The 22,554-nt window shown below is 32.9% G+C and overlaps 1 protein-coding gene across 2 annotated transcripts in view; it reads left to right on the forward strand.

Moving 5' to 3' along the window:
• Positions 1 to 22,554, forward strand: part of LOC128550300 (gamma-aminobutyric acid type B receptor subunit 2-like) — a 154,598-nt gene that overhangs the window by 36,604 nt on the left and 95,440 nt on the right. For both annotated transcript variants that reach the window (XM_053529102.1, XM_053529103.1), the window contains exon 2: positions 15,738 to 15,875. In XM_053529102.1, the coding sequence (XP_053385077.1) occupies positions 15,738 to 15,875 (138 nt within the window). The remainder of the gene's footprint in view (positions 1 to 15,737; positions 15,876 to 22,554) is intronic.

Below are 22,554 nucleotides of genomic sequence, written 5' to 3' on the forward strand. Positions count from 1 at the left end.
AGTGAATGCAGATAACTTATATTCATTTAATACTGGTCATCCGAGTGCGTGAAAAATGCGGAATTGTAGTAATTAAAGTTTAAATCTCTGGTTAAAAGTATTCAAAAGTATCAAACAATATTACTGCTGTTCCACAGAATCCTCAGTTTTCAAGTATAGATATGTGTAACAGAATAAAATTGTGGTTGTACATGTATATATTATCCAATATTTCATTACAATGATAAATATATTTTATGTATAGAGAAATATATTGAGAAGAGTTTTGAGGTATTATATGTTTTTTTTTCTATTTTGTACCTTTTGTATTTTGTACCTTTCCAATTATAGTTACTGGTTTCCAAGTACTGTTTTATTTCATTGAGTAGTAAGGTAGCTTATATCGTTTTAGAGAATTTCATAAACTGAAATTGCCATGGTTTGCATTCATTTTATTACGTTAGAATGAACATAAACCTATATATTTTGGCAAGGTCTTTGTAATCATATTAATGAAAGAGGTTTTGGCCACAAAACCCTACACAATGTTCGTCACTAACGTGTATAAAACATTTTTGTTTCAATCATCAATATTTGAACATAGTTTAAGCTAATGGTTAGTACGGTGCCCCTAAAGTGACATGTTACGCACTTTTTTTTCTACTTAGGTAATGTGAGATTTTTTTTATTTCGTTTAAACGAAATCATTTCGTTTTAACGAAATAACTAATTCGTTTATTTATAATAAACGAAATCATTTCGTTTTAACGAAATAACTAATTCGTTCAAACGAAATCATTTCGTTTAAACGAATTAGTTATTTCGTTTAAACGAATTAGTTATTTCGTTTAAACGAATTAGTTATTTCGTTTAAACGAAATAGTTATTTCGTTAAAACGAAATGATTTCGTTTAAACGAAATAAAAAAAATCTCACATTACCTAAGTGGAAAAAAAGTGTGTAACATGTCATTTTAGGGGCACCGTAGGTTAGCTTGTATGTGTACGCTAAAGTTTTATTTGTTTCTACTTTGACATACTGGTAACCTAATCAAAAACTGAATGTAGCAAAATGGTTAAAGCATTCGGGATTTTAACGATTATTTCATGTAAGTGTCAGCTTTAGTAAGTTATTGTGCTCTGTATCTTCACATAATGTATTGATGTCATTGCAGATAGATACTTATCTTAAGTATGATGAATTATAAATACCATTCTGACCTATTTAGATTTACTGTTGTTATTATAAAGAATTATGTTTTGTGTTGCAATGATTTCTTGATTTCTATTTGATTTATATGTGCCATGTAATGACATTTTTGTCAAGAGACTTCATACAAATGACGGACAGATATCCAATTTGTCTCTGTCTGTAAATTTGATAGTCTAAGAGTTGTTAACGTCTATTGGATGTGACAGGACTATAATACATGACACCAGTAATCTACTGATGAAGAATCTATAATAGATATTACTTATTTTTCATGATACACATACAAGAAATGAAGTGAAAGATTTCCTTATTTAACCGAATTAAAAATAATGATCTTAATATATGTATCGTACGGTGGTATGTTTAAGGCATGCATTTATTTTTTTCAAGATTAAATTTTCTCGTGCGTACGACATCTTATCTCGAGCGCGCGACATCTTATTTCGAGCGCTCGACATCTTATCTCGTGCGCACGACATCTTATCTCGTGCACTCGACATCTTATCTCGAGCGTTCGACATCTTATCTCGAGCGCACGGCATCTTATCTCGAGTGCACAAAATTTTATCTCGAACGAACGACATCATATCTCGATCGCACGGCATCTTATCTCGAGTGCACGGCATCTTATCTCGAGTGCAAGACATCTTATCTCGAGCGAACGACATCATATCTCGAGCGCTCGTCATCTTATCTCGAGTGCACGGCATCTTATCTCGAGCGCACGACATCATATCTCGATCGCACGGCAGCTTATCTCGAGCGCACGACATCTTATCTATATATATTAGGGCCCTTTGTGTCTTTGTGTGTGTTTAGGTCATTAGTAAAAACACACGGACAAGTAGATAATTAGGGTCCCGCCTATTCAGATGTTATTTAAACTTCCCACAAGTGTACAAGTTTATCACCCATCATTTTGGAGAACAGTGCTCATAATTGGTCATCCTATCTTCAAAATTAAACGAACATAATTAATGATGCTTACTGCATGACAGAATAACTACAAACCGCAGTTCGGCCGATAGTATCAATTCGCACATTGTCAAAAAAAGTTATAAAACTGCATACATGAATTACGGGTAAACGGGGTAATTCTTTAATGCATGGGCGAAGCCTACATACTAAATCTTTATTTTGTTAAGGACTTGAATATATTCTTTTGCGTCATCACTGACTTTTTGTTGCCTTTTTATCAGTTTGTGTATTTAAATTACTACCTTGCAAACCCGTGAAACGGTTATAAGTATAAACGAAACAAAAGGAAAAACGGTGGCAGACCCACTGATGACCTGAACACACACTACGGACCTTAATATATATAGATAAGATGTCGTGCGCACAAGAAAAGATGTCGAGCGCTCGAAATAAGATGTCAAACGCTCGAAATACGATGTCGAGCGCTCGAGATAAGATGTCGTGCTCACGAGATAAGATGTCGAGCGCTCGAGATAATTCAATCATAAAAAAAATAAATGCATGTCCTAAACATGCCACCGTAGTATCGTTTATATATTTATTAACATTTTGAAGCTTAATTCCAATTGCATGTGAAATGTAATGCATTTGCTAAATTGTCTTAAGCACTCATGTATATTTCATAAGGCAATGAAATGGTGCACAAGGTTTATAAAAGAGTTTTCTGAAATTAATAAATTGAATGCTTTTAAAAAAAATTGTACAAAACTCTTCACCTTTTTCCGAAAAATATAAACTCGATTTAATTGAATTCATTAAAGATTAACTTATTATACGTTGCATTCTAATTATGCTACAGTCGTGTGTTAGAAAAATGTCATTTATAGAAATATTTTTGAATGAATTGGTAAACTGTGCATTTAACATTGATTTCTACAGAAGTAATATCCCATAACTTTCTTACCGACGTGTATGATCCTGCGACAATGTCTGCTTTCACACGTTTTTCAGTAACCTAATTTGTTGTTATTAAACCGGTGTCATGTGAGGTAGCATTGTGATCATTTTCTCAGCTCAAAAGAAAACCAAAAACCTAGTTTACCATAGATAAAGACCTCGTCATCATTAGAATTTGACTGGATTGGTTGTATAATATGGTATTCCATTAGAGTTATAATACATTTGAAATTTTATCTCACACAGTTAGATATATGCATATAACTTTATTCAGTACATTATTATAATTAGTAAATTACGACATGTCCATAGAATTAAAATATGCTGCTTAGTAATATGCTTTCATGCTCTCTGGTATATCTGTAAGAAAATCATATTACTTGTTTGCATGTGTAATGTGTGATTGTGGTTACTAGTAAAATCGTAAGCAACAGCTCTTGAAAATATTGCATTCTTTAATGCGATGTCTTATTTAAAGTCACCAATTTAAACGTAATATTTCTCCCATTCGTTGAAAATATATTGAAAGAGTAAAATCTAAGAAGATCTCCGTTTCCCTAGGGGTATCTTGGAACATTATTTTTTAAGATAATCTAGAGAACTTAAAACAAATTTCGTTTTCCAAACTTTTGAACGTATTAGCCTAGAGGCCATATTGATCGCTATCTTGTTAAATTTAAGCCTTTTTTATGTCTTGATAACATTATTTCCTATTTGTTGATTGTACTCGACATTTTAATGGTCATGGAAAGTACACAGATGCCTTTTTTCGTGAATTACCTGTTCTTGCATACAAACAGACAGTTCGCCAAAATAAAAGTCGACAAAAGCTGAAAAAACGGCTGTTGCCTAACAAATTATCTTCCTTAATGTTACTTTTTCATGTTTGATTTGACCTGTCTTTTTTTTAAAGTACTTTTTTCGAAAGAATAGATTAACCAAAATGACCATATAAGGCATAAATAATTGGTATGACATTTCTGGCTAAACGGCAGACAGATATTGCACAGTAAAATTATGTGGAAGATCTAGAAGTATTAAAGAATATCGATTACATCAATGTCTCCTTGTAAGAATCGAGGCAGTAAATTAATATCCCTTTTTACACCCTATAGCTATTTTTCACAGAACGTCTAATTTGTTTCAAAATTCGTCATATATTTTTACGAGCGCAACCCAAGTAGGCACTGAGCGTGGAAATGTGGTAAAAGCAATTTAGGATAAGCATAATGCAGTCGTCACTGAAAGTTTGTCATTTTTATTCATGTTTTATGCAAGACAAGAGGCAATGTCTCTGTGAGTATCTTTCAAAAGAAATAACAGAACTTATATGTTTTCAACCCGGCAATCAACGGCGAACGCTACAACACTACTAGGGTGTACAACTTTATTCTATAAACGGTAATAAGAGTACTTTGTTTACAAAATATGTTAAATGTTAAAAAAAATTGCTTGTTGTTAATGTAACAAAGTTACTCCTTTCCACTTCAATGAAGTAAATTAAATCTTTAAGAAGATTTTTAGAAAAGCAGCCAAGCACAATAATAGCAGAACAAGTCTAACTGAGCCTTTTGCCAAGAGATTATGAAATGTACACAGCTTAAGCGGAATTCCAATATACTAAAATTGAATGAATTCCACAATCTAAAAGGACCAGAAAATATATCAGGAACGGGGAGAATCTATACAGACACTCTTAAGGGCTTTTCTGATAGTTAAGAACATCTACTAGATCCTTGCGAGCATTGAAAATATCTAAGCCAAAATAATATCATTTAACAGATTGAGTCAATAAAATGTGCAGTCTCCTCACGCCGCACCCTAGCACCGGCCTATTAAAGTAAGCGGATTTCTATTATGATAAAATTGAATAGACACCATGATCTCAAATGACGATGATACATAACAACACTGTAAGTCATTAACATAATTTTCTCAAAGGCAACTGCAGTATCCTTTTATGGTTGCCCGCACTCACCGTTTTCCATTTATAATATGGTCTACTTTAAGTTCACAGTCCATCTGGAAAAGCAACAAAAATGTATTGTACTTCTGTTTTATTAATTCCATCCAAACTCGCCTCCTTACGTTTGAAACGTGTTGTTTCTCCATCAGACAAATAAAACACTGTTTATTGGTTGTTCTAAATCTTGTAATTGACAACGCTCTTTAAACTCACCACAGGGAGAAAAACCTTATTAGCAGTTTTATTGCATGTAGCTTATCTCAAATTTCACACGGATTGGTGATAAACAATCAATTTTCAGTAGATTGTGTAAGAAAAAGGTAAATAATTTGCATTTGGTTTTTAATATCACTTATTTCAAGATTTTGGTTTTCAAAACTTATTTCAGTTTGTTTCTTTTCAGGATATAAATTGACTCATAAATGTACTGAGTGCAACTGTACTGAGTGCCAGAACTTACTTTTAACAACGGTCTTTTGAGTGGAAAATAATGCTTAATCATTTTTATGAATCAGTTTTTTACAGTCTTCCTTTTTTCAAATTTGATAAATATGTGGCGATCTAATATACAGTTAATATCAAAAACACGAATTTCATATTATGTTTGAGATGTTTTTGATCTCTATTCATAAGTTAATCGAGACGGACTTTCTATTTCTTGACTCAAAATTTTGTTAAGTACATGAGAAAATAAAGAGCATTCCTACTGTTATTTCAAAGCAGTGATTTCTTGATTTCTGTTTGATTTTACATGCGTTGTAATAGACAGTTACTTGTCCTAGACGTTCGTCAAGGGACTTCACACAAATGACCGTGAAATATTCCATTTTTCTGTGTTTGGTAGGCTTTTGAACGTCCATTCGGTGAGACTGGGCTGACGAAAGTGGTCTATTTATACAAAATCTGTTAAAGATATTACTTAATTTTCGTGATATAATTAATTGAATCGAAAATATAAACATTACATATTGGGTTTCCATTACATTTTGAAGCACAACCACATAAATACCATTACTGGTCTTAGACAACTGTTTTAACGATGCTGGTGTACCATGTCATTGTCTTAAAGAATATACATAATCAAGCATTCATGTTTATTCTATAAGACAATGACATGGTACACCAGCATCGTTAAAACAGTTGTCTAAGACCAATAATGATATTTATTCCATTGTGTACATAACGCTTTCAGTAAAAGTAGATTTTCTCTGAGGACTTAGATATACTGTTTTTTTTTCCATAAATCTCCGTGAACTCAGTTATATTGGTTTCCTAAAAGAAAGGCAGCTCATAATACGTGGGATGGTAATACTTCTGCCTATCGCATGTGTTCCCTAAATGTCGTTTACAAAGTTATTTTCTGTATCAGAATGCAAACTTCATTCGTTGCCGCACAGATTGTCCCCCGTTATGCAAATAGCTACTAAATCTGTCAGAGGTTTAATACCTGATTCCAATATTTTCTCTTGCCGACGTGTATGATCCCGCGACGATTAAGTTAATATCCGCTTTTACACAATTCAGTAAGTCCCTCTTCGAAATCTAATTTGTTGTCAATGAACCCATGTCATCTGAGATAGCATTGGGATAGATTTCGCTAAGCTCAAAAGCCATAAGACTAGTTCATCACTGATTGATACCCCCGTAAAAGAATTTGACTGGAATAGCTGTTTACTGTATTTTTTCCTGCGTATTTTTTCCTGACAATTTCAAAAAAGACATTGTGTCTGATTCATCTACCTCTGATTCGTGTGGGGTAGTTGGCAGTTAGTTGTGAAGAACAGGTGTGTACTGGAATAGAATCCGGGAATACTGGTTAGGTTAACTGCTCGCCATTACACAACTGAAAGAAAAACTGTTGAAAACCGGCGTTAAACCCAAAACAAACAAACAAACTTTAGTATTCCATAAATGTTATAGTACATTTTGGTATTACTGCTTATTGTAAAATATTAGGTTTATTTACATATTGTTTTACTCCAATTTATATAAAAGAAATGTTAACTAATTGAATACTGTGGTTAAGTCCTAACCATCACCACTTGAAAATATTGTATTTCTTGATGTTATGTCTTTTCTAAAGTATCTTGCAATTATAAAGCAATATTTGTCCTATTTGTGGCAAACATGTTGAAAGAAAAAAATCTAAGAAGAAGATTCTCCGCTTCCCTAGGGGTGTTTTGGTTCAGTCTTAGACATTATAATTTGAGAAAATCTGGAGAAATTGAAAGACATTTCGTTTTCAAAATTGTTGAACATAACAGCCTAGAGGCCATATTGAGCTCTACTAGTATCTTGTTAAATTCGAGCCTTTTTTGTCTCGATAACATTTGTTCATATATTTATTGATTGTTCTCAGTATTTAATGGTCATGGAAAATATACAAAATCATCAACTGATTGAAGGTGATCTGGATGCCTATGTCGTTCATTACCCCTTCTTGCATACAAACAGACATGTCCCCAAAACAATTGCCGACAAGTGCTGAAATGCGGCTGTTGTCTAACAAATTTCATCCTAAGAGTTGCACTTCTATTTTAATTTGAAATGTCTTTTAAAAGCACTTATATCACATGCTAACCAAAATGACTAGATAAGGCATAAATAATTGGTCTGACATTCCTTGCTAAACGGTAGACAGAAATTGCACAGTAATTTCTGTGGAAGATCTAGAAGTATTAAAGAATATTGACTACATCAATGTCTCCTTGTAAGAATTGAGGCAGTAAATTAATATCACTTTTTGCACCCTATAGCTAAATCTCACAGACCGTCTAATTTATATCATTTTAGGCACTGAGGGTTGAAATATAGTAAGATCATTCAAGGATTAAATATTATGTGACAGCCTTTGAAAAATAATCATTTCCATCTTAATGTTTGTATTTTATTCAGCCATCTTTACAGACATTGTAATAATAGAAGCGTTAATAGAAACAATGGTAAAACATAATAAGCTAAAAAGTTTTACTTTTGATATAGCAACGTGAGTTTTAGTCATTTTCATGTAATATTAACTCTGAATATGTATATTTCGTCTTCCAAGTATCAAGTTCTTTTGCTTACGTTTTCAGATTAGACAACATTTCTATTTGATCTTATCCCATTCCACAAGCTCAGTAATGACTAATTAATGCATTCAGTCTGACAAAGCAATCGTGACAAAGTTGCATTAAACAGTCATCGAAACAATTGATAAAAGAATATCGAAATTAGTTTAACTACATGTAAATGCACAAATATACTATCTCAGTCATTTTCCTTTCTGAAACATATAACTTGTATGTGTCGCGTTAAGCACAGCCTATGTGCATGAAAACAGCACTACTGCTAAAGTTTTATGAGAGCATTTAATGATTCTGAAGTGTTTTCAACATTTTCATCTAAGCAAATGGTGTCTGATAAGGTATTATTTACAGCAATTTACTTCTATATTCGCCGCATAAAAAATTAGTCGAGTCTCATATTTTTATCAAATTGATGCGGGTTAACTCCGCTTGATGATCCTTCCTTCCCTGTTACGTTTGGGTCATTTCTTGTAAGACAAAAGGCCCGAGAGCACACTATAGATTTCATATACACGGGAACATAACTCAAAATGTAATAGTGGGTTAATCAGCCAGATCTTATGGAAATATCTGATTTTATCTCTGTGAATATCTCTAAAAGTATATTTCATTCAATTCAAGTTTCTACTTAGTAAGACATTGACCCAATTTCGCTGTTTGTTACAATGTTAGAACCAAGATAAAAGCGTAGAAATAAAACCTAATAACGACCCATTTAATGAGAAAGAATTGTGTGGCTGTTTCCATCTATTCGTGTAACTTCGAAGCTTATCCTTGCGTCTTCTAGTCATAAAACAAAGGTTACAATCGTATAATAAATTGTTGTTGACAATGAAATCCTATTAGTTCAACTCGTAAAACAAGGCTTTTACGTCACGATTGCAGTTATATGAGCATAATTAAAGTTTTTTTCTATATTCCTTCGACAAGAGGAGAACTTTAAATGAATAGTTTTAATAACAAGTCTCTACACAAGTCTTTGTGTTATTTATTGTGTATTTTGGTACTAAATTTTATTTGTATTAACATGTTTGCATCACAATGTATCGCTCGGTTATTTTCCATGGTTAGAACGATGCAGTATGCGAAAATGAAATATAAATGGATGATTTAGGATATATATATGAAAATGTCTCCTACTTACTGCAAATTTTGGAAATTTATAATGATATGTAGAAGCAAACATGCTCTTCTTACAATATGTAATCCAATAAAAATGCCACATAAAGCATGGAAATCGTAGAACAAGTTTTCAAGTTACAGCATGTATATATATATATATATATATATATATATATATATATATATATATATATATATATATATATATATATATATATATTCATTTTTTTTATAAACTTGACAAAAAAAGACTTCTATCTTCGAAATTCGATTTAAGGGAGCCTTCCGTCACATGTTATATTACCGCCATTCATTAGTTTCGAACTAATTTTTGTTAATATACTGGTTACCGTGTCAGAACTATTTTACACCTTTTGTTCAGATTTTAATGTCTTCGTTACATGTTTTTGTTTCATACTCAGTCTTGATTTTTTTTATCAATTTGTTCCTGCTCTAATTATTTCTATGTTGGTAATTTTATATTATTTTTCGAACAGCCACTTCCTCCTGCATCATTTTCCTCTTTCATTATACAAAGTAAAACATTTACAACAATGTTATAACAGGCAGATATAGAAAAAAACTTGAGGCATCGCCTTTAAGCATTCAGTGTAAAAAACAAACAAAACCTAGAGGGTTTCTGTTAACAAAGAACCAAGCCTCATCATTAATCCGCACCAAATTTTGAGTTACCGGACACTGTTAATTGAATGTTATCCCTGCATGGAGAATCTTTGACTAGGAATATGACATCAACAGTTAATCTGACATTTCCTTTTAAATGGCAGACACATATTTGGACACTATTCATCTATCTGTCGATTTCTATCAAGAAGTATTTAGGATGATGCAATTTAAAAGAAGATCCTTTGGAGACATAAAACGCAGTACAAAAGGGCTAGAAAATATCATAAAATAATACGGCCAACATACGAACGAAAAACTGTTGTTGTGTGCATAATAAAACTTTTGAGTATAGAACGCATCAAACCAAAAAGACTTAGTGTAGTAATGAGAGGATCTCCCCTGGCACCGGCGTACTACTGTATATTCCAAAATTGTGAGTAAGTAAGACACATAAATTGTTTTGTTTTATTTTTTCAAGGTTAATATACATAATTGTATATCTGCACAATATTTTTTTATAATTATTGATATTTGTTATTAACGTGTAACAATGATCGTTTTTCTAACAATCTAACGCGATAAATTTATATCAGACTTTTAATTTAGGATAAGAGCACAAAATTCTTCTTTCGGATTTTCATTCAATGTATTACTTTCGTGTATCCATCATATCTGCAGAATTAATGTATACATTTATAAAATAAATGATCCGACCCTGCAAAATCCACGAGCGCCGAATACAAAATCCCAGATCTAGTTACTGTTATAATGACCCTTTTATCATATACCTCCAAGTTTTTGTTTGTTGTTTTGTTATTGAACCAAATCTTCAATGTGTATCGATGTTGAAATGGAACTTAGTGAGGATTTTATGTGCGTCATATATTGAACTATGTCAGTTCATGCATATTAATGAAAGTAGTACGGCAACATACAATACAAAAGGTACAATACGGAATTATTTTCTGCCTGTTCATATTTACTTGTGAAATACAAGCCGAATTTTTAGGTATATGATAAAATCAAATATTGTCCAATGCATTTGATATTTATCTAAATATACTGCATTGGTACTTTGTGATTCAATCTATCATTTTATATGCTTAGTAGTTGTACATAACGTTTCCTATACAACTTATGATATCTGTATCACAGATGGCAGTAGAATGTCTCATTTTCTCTGTAATTTTGATAGACTTGTTAACGTCCATTGGAAATGACAGGGCTCTAAGATAGGACAATAGTGATATTCTTACAAAGAATATATAATATATATATAGTCTGTCTTTTTTCTTGATAATTCTTATAGAAACAAAGTGAAACTTACGCAGTTTTTTTATATTATATGCGGACCTTGCCAATACGTTTACTGCGATTTTTAATTTTGAAACCCGATTTTGCATATTTTATAAGAACAAAGATCAGCGATCATTAGGATATCTCATCATGCCCGTTGTTTTAGAAATGGACATGATAATTTTATGGCCGATATGAAATTAGAAGTGGCTTATGTGATAAACATCAGAAAGAAAACGTAAAAATCATAGATATCCATGCTTGTTTCAGCGATCATGTTTGGATATTTCTCGAATTTTGATTCAATTTTTAAAGGGACAATAACTCTACTATCTGCCTGCAATGTTTCCATCCTTCAGAGTTTGATTCAGAAATTTGTCCTTTACACACGTTTCTAATGGAACACTTATACATGCTTAAACATGTATAATAATTAAACTGTAGTTGTATTCAACCGTTGCTACACTGCCTAAAGCTACATTTTCTTTATATTCCGTGTAATTACGTTAACTTTGCACATTCAGTTCTTTTTCGATGTGTTCACTTTTGCATTAAATATAAACCGATTAATTCGCTTAAAATGATCTCAACTAGTTTGTTTCCATGACGCGAATGGATACCGTCTGAAAATGATTCAACTTCCTAATTAACCAGAACCAGAATATTTATGTATGCGTAATAGGTTGCGCAGTAACTTCTTCGTTAAAGGTCCTGAAATATTTTCCCTGTAACTCCTGAAAATATTACATGCACTGACGTTATATGCTGTGCGAAATTAATTTGATCATAATGCAGTATTTAACATATCGATGGTTACTTTTGTGAAATTCATAACTCGTTGTTTTACATTGTTCTACAGTAACTTTAAAATTATTTCATGCAGCAGAGTATTATTGCTGGTCTGTAAAGAAAAAATACAACATTCATAACAACAATACGATTTGACATTACTTTGACTATGGAAAGCATAAATTTTGACAATATCCATCTGTACAAGAATATGAGGTATGTAGTCATATTGATCAAACAAATGACAATGTCTATTAGAACGAACTGAGGCAGGAAATTAATATCAATTTTACACCCTACAGCTATTCCTCATAAAACGTCTAACCTGATACAGAATACGAGTACAGTCCATCTAAATCAAATTATGAACATAGCAAAAGAGTAAAAGCATTCCGAATGTCGATCCTGAAATTTTTTTTATCACTTAATTATATATCACTTTGTAAATCTATATGACAGCCAATGTACTACTGACACAGATATAGGGTATATACGGGGAAGGCTAAAACACCCTAAAAATGATCTTTAACCTTCCTTTTGTCTACATTTAAAAATGAGAACAAAATGAATGTGAACCTAATTTCAGAACAATAAACATATTTTATATATCGTTTATGTGGCAACGTCACTGCCGCACGCCTATTCTTTGCCCAGCATAATTGCTGCTCCGAACTATCATACAAAATTAACGGTTAACAATTGCCAGCTACCATCAAATTTATTTTCTATACCTTTCATCCAAAAGTGTTCTCAAAAGCAGGTATACACACTGAAAATTCACAATGACCTTAACGCTTTTTATCTCTTTGAAAATAATGCATTGTTAATTAATATGTACTTTCTCCGAAAATATTTTTGAAACAGAAAAGTATCGGTTTTCGAATTTGTAATCAAATTTCTTGTTAGTTGGTTACATATATTTAATCATCATTCGGACATTAAGGAGGTTGAAATAAAAACACTGGCTTGTCACATCATGTACTTGTTCCTTTCACAAACAGAAGTCAAGAAATGTTCCGAGAATTTTAATTCAAAACAGCCATTTTTTATTCGAGAGGATTTTTTTCTCTCTTGAACCTCCAACTTAACTTGTTGCTCAGTGTAATAACAGAAATGCTCCAGCACATTTTGACTGTACCGGGTTTTGTTTTTATCTCATAATGATTGTCCGTTCTATCCGTGTTTTAAGTCAATGGTTCGTATAATTTCATTTTTGTGGACACTAAAGACATTGTAACGTGTAGATCAAGCGCTGTAATAGATCAAGAATGATTACTTGAAAAATGATTACTTAAAAATACTAAGTTAAACATAAATGTTAGAAAAGATGTAGGACGGCTTCACAGACTCTAAAATGCCTAATAAATTGGGCTGAAATCGAGGGGCGAATGCGAAAGAAGTCTAAGTGTTTCTTTCTTTATGCTATTATGCACTTAGACCTCTTTCTCATTAATCCCTCGAAATGATCTTTCTTCAATTCCCAACTTTGATTCAAACTTCCTTCAACTTGTCCATGTTCTTCGAAATGTCTTATCACCATCTTGAAAGACAATCATAGACACTGTGCCTGGTAAATATAAGGGTAAATAATTCTTTTCCAAATTCTAAATAGGGAGTCTTTAACCTAATTTTGATAAAAAAGATTTTTCTTTGTCTTGAAAACAAAGATAAACTCCAAGAAAGAAAAAAACATGATTATGGTCCACTTAATGAAAAAGAATTGTGTGTATGTGTGTGTTATCACTTAATCATGTAACTTCTGAACGTATTCTTGCGTCCAAAGTCGTAAAACAGCAGTTACAATCGCATAATAAATTGTTGTTGACAATGAAATTCCATTAACTATACTCATAAAACAAGGTTTTAAACAACATGTGTGTAATTACGTGAACATAATTAAAATCTTTCTAAAGGAAGACCGGATTCTTCTGTCCACGTCAGGAAAACGAATGCAAATATATATACATGTATCAGATAGGAATGAATTTCTATACTGTGATTTAGGGCGTCTTGATAAATGAGTTGTGTTTATATGAACAGTTTTGGGTAGGATCTTTAGAGTGTAACATATTAAATGTTATTTCAGTCTCATGTTTTTTAAGCCCCCGCCATAATATGAGAGGGGGGGAGGGGGCATATTAAAGTGTTACCACTGTCCGAGTGTGTGTTTGTGTGTGTGTGTTTGTGTGTTTGTGTCTGTGTGTTCGAAAAAGGGTGGTGTTTGTGTCCGGGACATGCATGATCCGATTTCAGAATAATTTGACACAAATGATGAGCATGGATAGACAATGTGTCCTGCGCAAATACCCTTTCACTAGCTCAAAGGTCAATGTCACATTCCTTGGTTGAACTTAGCCAATTTTCTCTACATTTATACTGATAATATGGTCTTCGTGTCCGGTCCATAACATTGACATGCATGTCCGATTTCAAAATAATTTGACACAAATAATAAGCATGGATAGACAATGTGTCATGCGCAACATCCATTTAAACTAGCTCAAAGGTCAAGGTCAGAGTCCTTGGTTGAACTTAGCCAATTTTCACTACATATACAGATTACTAAATTTTCTGATTTTCCTACAATATTATTTTGGTAAATAAATAGGGCCAAGGGTCCTTCTTTTAGTTTGTGAGCAGTACCATGCCTGTGACCTTTCTCATGTTGCGGAGGCACCCGTGTCTGTGACACATTTCTAGATTTTTGTAAGATATTAGTTTTAAAACACCATCTTCATCGTTTAAATCTGTATTTTAAACCTATGAACGGTATAATTTCCAGTTGCCTTTTGTATAGCTTTTTTTTCTGATGAACTTTGCTCAGCTGTCTTGAGCTTTAGGGTGTACTCTAATGTACATTTTCATAACTGTGCTTATTTTACAATGACATTTCAAATGACATTTCAAAGTCAAATGACATTTCAAAGTATTATAATTCTAAATTTCATACGTTGATGATTATGGGTCCTGTTCTAGTGAATAAAACATTATGACTGTCATGTATAATGTATAAGAAAACCACCTTGCAATGATAGGTATTAGTGAACAATTTATGAAAAGAAGAACTTTCCGAAATCTACATTCTCCTCAAACGTTATAACGCTCTAACAGTATTTATAGATACGTCCATGATGAATACATAAACATGCGTTTACAAAGTAACATACAAGGAAACAATCAAATAAAGGGAAAACTACCCCCTTGTGATGGTTTTGCAGAAAAAGCACTGAGAAGTTTGGACCGGTTTATGGTCCAAATGTAACGGGCACCGCCTTCCTAAGCCGGGGTTTAGGGGACAAGTTTGGTTGGTAAAAGCAATACGAGTACGGGGTTCGAATCCTACTCGGGAATAAAGTTCAGACCTTGAAGTGAACCAACAATTCAAAAGTAGATATCACATTTAATATTCAACCTGTGTCTTATCCCAACTAATTTACAATGTACATATTAACAATGTATAAATCCTACATGTTAGCAAGTGAGGGAAAAAATCATTCTTATCTGCCAGTTTTAGGAGAGCGTAAATACAGCTTACTTCCACCAAGCCAAAACCCTTACTCTCAGAATAGAAACGTAAACACGATATGTAAATCACAGAAATGTTCTTGCATTATTAATAAAACGGACGAACCATAAATGCACACACTCCATGTCTTTGCAGAAGGCTGAACAATAAATTAGGGCCCAACTTCAAATTTATTTAATGGAAAAGGTACTATACGTTGAAGCAGTGTTTCTTTTACGATTATAGATAGACAATGAATAAGTATTTATTGTTTCAAAACAATTTTGTTTACTTTCAGTGTGACATGGCTGTTGCCACGAAGTTTTTCTTTGACATGGTAGACAGTAACAAAACCATGGTGATGGTGTTTGGAGATGCTTGTTCGTCAGTGTCAGGACCTATCGCTGAAATATCGAAAGAATGGAATGTTTCGCTGGTAAGATCTATATAGTAATATTTTATATCAAGGTGTGTGAAACAGAAATCAAAGTTCAGAATCGTTGCGTTTAGGGCATTAAATAAGGTTGACAGCGCTACCAGATAGACAGAGTTGACAGGGTGGTGATGTAACGCCGTAATTATTCTGGCGTCAAATTGAATGCGACATAAAGTTGTATGCACGTTTGATAATATATTAAAAGAAATAGTTATTATTTTAAAAAATGCCAACAAGAATGGTGGAGAAGCGTATGTGACAAAGCGAAATCAGGTGACTTAAATGAATTGGGATGTGACACCGACGTTTCACCGTAAGGCAATTTCAAACAAAATGGCCTTATAAATCTAACGACCCTGTCGGCCTTGTAAATCTGTCGATTTGTCACCCCTGTAATCTTATCAACCCATCCCTCAACCTGAAAACTCTGTTGAGTTGTTATTTCATTATATGCAACAATATTTTTAAACCTCGTAACATGACGCTTAAATAAACACCCTTATGGAACTATTTAGTGTCACATTAGACTTGAAATGAAGGATAATTGATGCATCTAATGATGTTTACGTTTCCATATTATGTTAAGTTGGAACTCTAGTCGTCTTTTGATAAAATCTTTCCATGTAAGATAGCGACGCATTATCAACTTACATTTCTTAAAAAACTATGACGCAAATGCAGTCGTGAATGTGTTATGCACGAAAGCAAAATCATTGCATCATTAGAGGTGAGAAACATTTCACTAAGATTTTACAGAGAGTGATGAGCACATTTGAAAAGGCAGCATATTGCAGAATAAATGCGAATATTTCACGTAATTGTGTCAACACAGACATCTCTTATATCGAACTAGTCTCTCGCCTCCATTTTATTCGCCAAACAGCAATCGTCTACTGTAATTTGATTTTCCTCTTGCTTTGAATCAGTGATTCACAGAATTCAAACTTAATAAGAAAGAAATTGCTTTTGCAATTCTGAGGCAATACAGCACCGCATTATGTTTGTTCGTTCATGATAATCTCGTTTGAACTCACTTGGAGACGTGACTTTGACAACATTCGTGTACTGTGCTAACAAAAAGATAAGGCGATAGTAGAGTGGTTGACAAGTAAACTTAATTAAAATGCAAATTGTTAAAGAAAATACTCTGAAAAAGAACGCTTCTAACCTTCAGTGTTATTTTGGGACAATTTTTCAATAAATCCACTTTTGCAACACCCATCTTACAAATAGCTCAGACGTTTTAATGATTTAGTATTTCACGTGGAACGTTTATGACTGAAATGATTTTCGTTTTTAATTAACCATACACGTATAGATTAAGTACTTTATAATATTTGGTGATTTTCATATCTTTTACTTTTAGTATAAACTTAGATGCACAAACTGTAATGATAATTTATCTCGTCGGGCGATTACACGTTTCATTTGTTGAGAAACATGATAATAATTTTACGTGCTCCTTCTGGGTAGAGTTTTTATTTCATTGGCACATAATTCTTTTCAGAAGTCAATGATTGTTTCTTTGAAGTACTCCGGCTCCGCTGATGGACGGTCATTCCAAACCAAACACTAACTAGGTTAACGTTAAAGGAACTGTAGTTATAAATTTATGTGGAACTCACCTACTTAACAAGAATGGGTGACGAAAAAAGTCAGATTATTTGCTACGTTCCTCTAACTTATATGCAGTGTAAACAAATATCTCATGTGCATTGTAATTAATTTTTCCTACACAATTACTTGATAGGATATATCTTTTGTTATTATATCTCAAGACTAATAAAGACGGATTTATCTGACGAAATTCTCCAGGAATATGTGGCCACTCCGGTCTTCTTCACACTTTATTTCATCTACTTTGAATTAGAAAACTTTACTTACAATTATGACGATATATATTTATGAAAAAAATATTGTTAAAATGTTATTGCTAAATCATGATATTCTACTGAATACTAGTATAAATTTATGCAGAAAGTTATGTCAATCTTAAATACTATTTATCCACTTTCGTTTGGATTTCAACCATTTACCATAAATATTTGCGTAAATAGTTTAACGTCATATTACAAGGTCTATTTCAAGGACGCAACATATTTAAGACAACGAGACCGAAATTGAAACAACTAATCTGAGTGGTTAAAAGTCTCTGTCAGAAATAGCATTCGTTGAAAGAATACCACAAGCCGATACTCAAATTACAGACTGGTTTGCGGTAACTGTCAACGAACACAATAAAGGTCGTAACGTTACAAATTAACATTGGTTTGCATTTAATAGAAATTAACGGGCGAAGTTCTAAAGCTTATGATTAATGAGTAGAATATAAGAGAAATATTTCCAAACATGTGTTTAAGTACGTCATTTCGGTGTAAGTTCAGTGATAGTATTTTCAGTTTGTCTTTTAATACGTATTCTTACAAGAAGAGAGATGTAGACAACATCTGATAGCTTCCAGCCTGAAATGAATGTAGCATTGTTCTTATTTTGAGATTTGTTTGAATTAAGGTTGACTTTAAAATCTCCACTGCCCTTGTACTGCGTCATAAATGTATTTTGGTCCCTTGTCTTATTACTTATGCGTAATAACAACGGAAAATCAAGATAAAATGTCAATTTTACGTGTAGATGGTATTGAAGCATGAGAGTGAAAATATTTTCTTTCAAGGTGAAATTCAGAAATTAATTTTGGAATCATTCGAACAGAGCGAATAAAACATTTTCTTTTCAAATTTCTAGGATATCTCGGAAGAATTGAGGCTCTAATTTTCAAGCATACCATGTACTAAGTATATTGCTCACTATTTTCAGCTACGCTAATTACACATATGGTAATTCAATTTTCCCTTTAGAGTCTTGCATAATCTTAGAATCCCAGAATGTGTAACCTATTAACAAAGAAATTGTTTTTAGAATTCGGGAGAATTAGAATTTCAGAACGCAAAATTTATTTAATATATTTTTCTTTCGTAGTCTTTGTTAGCAGATTGAAAAGGCGATGGCAAAAGGCTTATAAAACCATGATTCTAATGTAACTGAAGAAGACGATGTCGTTTTAAAATATTGTTTTGAGATGAGTTTATTTTCATTAATGTTACCTTAAAAATAAAATAAACGAAACACATTTATCTAACTTTATAAAGGCATAATCAATCGTGTCAAGCATGATAAGGGTTAAATCAATGCTAACCCATGAAATACTTTTTAATAGTGAAAATATGTACTCTGTATCTATAATTTTATAAAACCGCACGATTACGTCGAAGTTTATACATCAGACTGATACATAATATGTTACACGTTGATTAATAATATAATTGTAAACATTGTTTTTATTTACGACTCTATTAATATTTTTACCTAAAACAATCGGGACATTGTGTGGAAGCCATCCAGCTGGCTTACGGAAGAACGGTGGTTCTACACAGGTGCCCGCCCGTGATGAAATAATGCACGTAGGGGTACCAGGGGTCTTCATTCATCATCAAAGCTGGAGCCCAACTTAACAAACAAACAATAAAACAAAACAAAAAACAATCAATAAGTTAGTATAATTAAACAAACATCAATCGTCAGTGGTTCTAAACACAAAACATGGACTATCTAACATATTAACATCACCACCGAGGATATTCCTTAGGTCAGCTGTTCTGTAAAACCATTCATGAAAATGACCACTTTTCGTGACATGTGGTCATGTTTAGAATAGTGAGACAATGACAACACTTCCTGGAACTATTAGTGAAAAACATCAACACAATCAATAGCGTTCTCGCTGAGTGTAACTAATTGCTGTGTCGCGTGACAGGTTGATTTGACTGTTAATGGTATCAAATTCAGATGAAGGTGAAAAACATTGCTGACCAATCGTCCCGTTGCGGAAGTTAAAAATTATTATTTAAATTATAAGCGTTTAGTAACGTGGTCAGAAACCGCTAAAAATGTATTGTAATAGTATTTGAATGTAAAATATTTTAAGACCTTACATAATTAACATGGCAAGACTTGTCATTCCGGATTTGTTTCTGTTCAGACATATTGTTTTACCGAAAAAAGCCGTCTAAAGCCTCTCATGTTACGAAAGCACTTATATTAATGAGTCTGAAAACTGTCAAAGACGTCTGGGTTTCTAGAAATATTCAAAGAGATCACTTATCTTCAAAAATGATTACATCTACTGATAATTGATAGCATACACTTGTATTTATGTCTCCAACATGCATTTGTTCCCCTATCTAATGGAATTTACAGTAAGTGCTATGCAAATTTGGAACTATAAACAATTGCAAAAGCAGTAGCTTAATTTCACGTTAACCTATTCTGAAAGAAAGTACTAGAAAGAAAAAGTTACTATTCTCCCTTCCCTATTGCTTTGGTCAAACAGGGTCTACAGTAACTCAGTTTAGTTTTATTAGCTTAGAATTAGAGATTTCTTGAACGTGTAACTTAAAAAGGAAGAAATTGTTTTTCGAGTTTTTCGAATTTCGTAAGCAATACCGCGTTCTTTAAATATAATCGCGTAGAAACTGTTAAGGAGAAGTGACTTTTACAATATTGCGTGTTCTGTGTTCACAAAAAGACGAAGCGATAGGAAAATTGTTGTTGACAACTTGATTAAAAAGTTAATGAAACTTCACAATTTAAAGTTTCAAAAGAACGCTTCTAATTTGCAATATTTTTCTTTTGTGTTAACAATTATAATAAAATTAGTCTTGAAGCATCATAAAACACACCAGGGTACCTAAACAATTTATTACTAACTTATATATAAAACAAGTTTTTCAATAAAGGAAGTAAATATGCTATTAAATTAAATTACTAGATTATTTGTATTCGCAGGATTATTACTGTTACAATAAGCTTCTTTGTTAAAAATGTAATGAACACATACTTATTATTATTATTATTATACAAGATTTATATAGCGCCCTTTTCATGATCAATTCCACGTTCAAAGGCGCTTTACATAGTTCAAATGCAGCCACACAGGGCGCATAATTCATCCTCTACTGGTGCAGACACAGAGCGATCTGACCAGAGGGACAGAGTGAGACAAAGCTCCCATGACAGAGAGATCAGAAATCAGATACAGGCTTGTTCGGCTAACTTAGCCTAGCTCGTTGCGAAAAGACAGCCTGGTTCTTTAACATGCCCAGTGTATAGCACTGATACACGCAAGGATTGCCTGGGTTCCTGACCAGTACACCTCTGGTTGGGTGAGAAACACTGAAAAGCGTTTATGAAAATTCCCGAGTAGCTGCCGGGGATCGAACCCCCGACCTCAGGATTGGAAGTCCAGTGTGCAAACCACTGAGCTACCCGTCCACCTAAAGTCAAACCTGTATTAATCAGCAATTCATGGGAGCGATATATTCTGGCTTCTTAATGCAAGTGGTTCAGAAGCCATTAATTACGACAAATTACTAGTGCGCTATTATATTTTGATGCCACAACCCGACAAATAAAATAAGAATACAACACTAAATCTGTGTTAAAGGGGCAACGTTTATAAAAGCACGAATCTGAAATAGAAACAATTACTCCTGTTAGAAGAACGTCTATGTCAGAAATGGCAATCTGTATCACTTGTTAGGGAAATAACACATCATTACTGTCCAGGAGATACATTCTTCTAATTTGGTAGATTGATTGATGGGAGATAATATGCGATTTCTACCAAATTACGACATTTAAATATCCTGATGTAACGGAATTAGAGACATCATTGGAAAAAGGTTTGCGTTTGCTAAACCATAAGCGACTAAGTTGTAAGGTTTTTGATTATTAAGTAGAATCTGCAAAGTTGCCCATATACTGGTTAAAAATATTATTTTTGATATTTATTTTCTTGATTTCCAAAATTGGAAAAAGTGGAAAACCACAGGTCGTCCAACACAATAAAAATAAAAATGTTGCAGGCTCGGTTTGACTGAGCCTGTTCGTGGACGGTAGTTGAAGTGCCAGTTACCGTCCACGACCTCTAGCCACGGGTTGAGCAGAACTCAACAGTTATACATGTTAAAAATACAAGATACAATTCAGAGATTTTATTACAATTTGACGCTAAAGGAAGATACTTAAGATAATTTTCTTCAGATTAATACTAATTGAATGTTATTTCAATTTTCAAAGAGTTGTAGCAACAAGAAAAAACAGAAGTTACCACACCAATCTTTTACATTTAGATATATGTGGACCACTCTTCTTTGAGTCTTATCGTTTGCAGACACACCAAACGAAACAGTTCTGGCTTTCAATTACGGTGAATGATTGATTTACCAGGCGATTTTTAATGTTGTGTGTAACTCGTGCTCCTCCTGTAATGTTGTATTTTGTATTTGACTCACCATATATTTAAAAAGGTCAGTCATGAGTTATTATTTCGGGATTATACTTTTTGTTGTGTCTATGCACATGCAAACCTTGCCTTGCCGAATAACAACCGAAGGGACGTTATTTTGAATGTGTGCGTTACACACAGATTTTACAAAAGCAAAATGAAGTAATATCTATAATTTCAAGTAAACAATTTTCTCTTTGTTAAGATTTTATTCTCCGCCTGAAAAAAAAAACTCCAAAACAATTTTTAATACAGTTTGAATCGAATCTATATTCACCGGATAGGAAATTGTCGTTTAGGAATAAAAAAAAAAGTTAACGCCTTTTTTCGAATATC

Source organism: Mercenaria mercenaria, chromosome 17 (genome assembly GCF_021730395.1).
Source record: "Mercenaria mercenaria strain notata chromosome 17, MADL_Memer_1, whole genome shotgun sequence".
NCBI classification, from domain to species: Eukaryota; Metazoa; Mollusca; class Bivalvia; order Venerida; family Veneridae; genus Mercenaria; species Mercenaria mercenaria.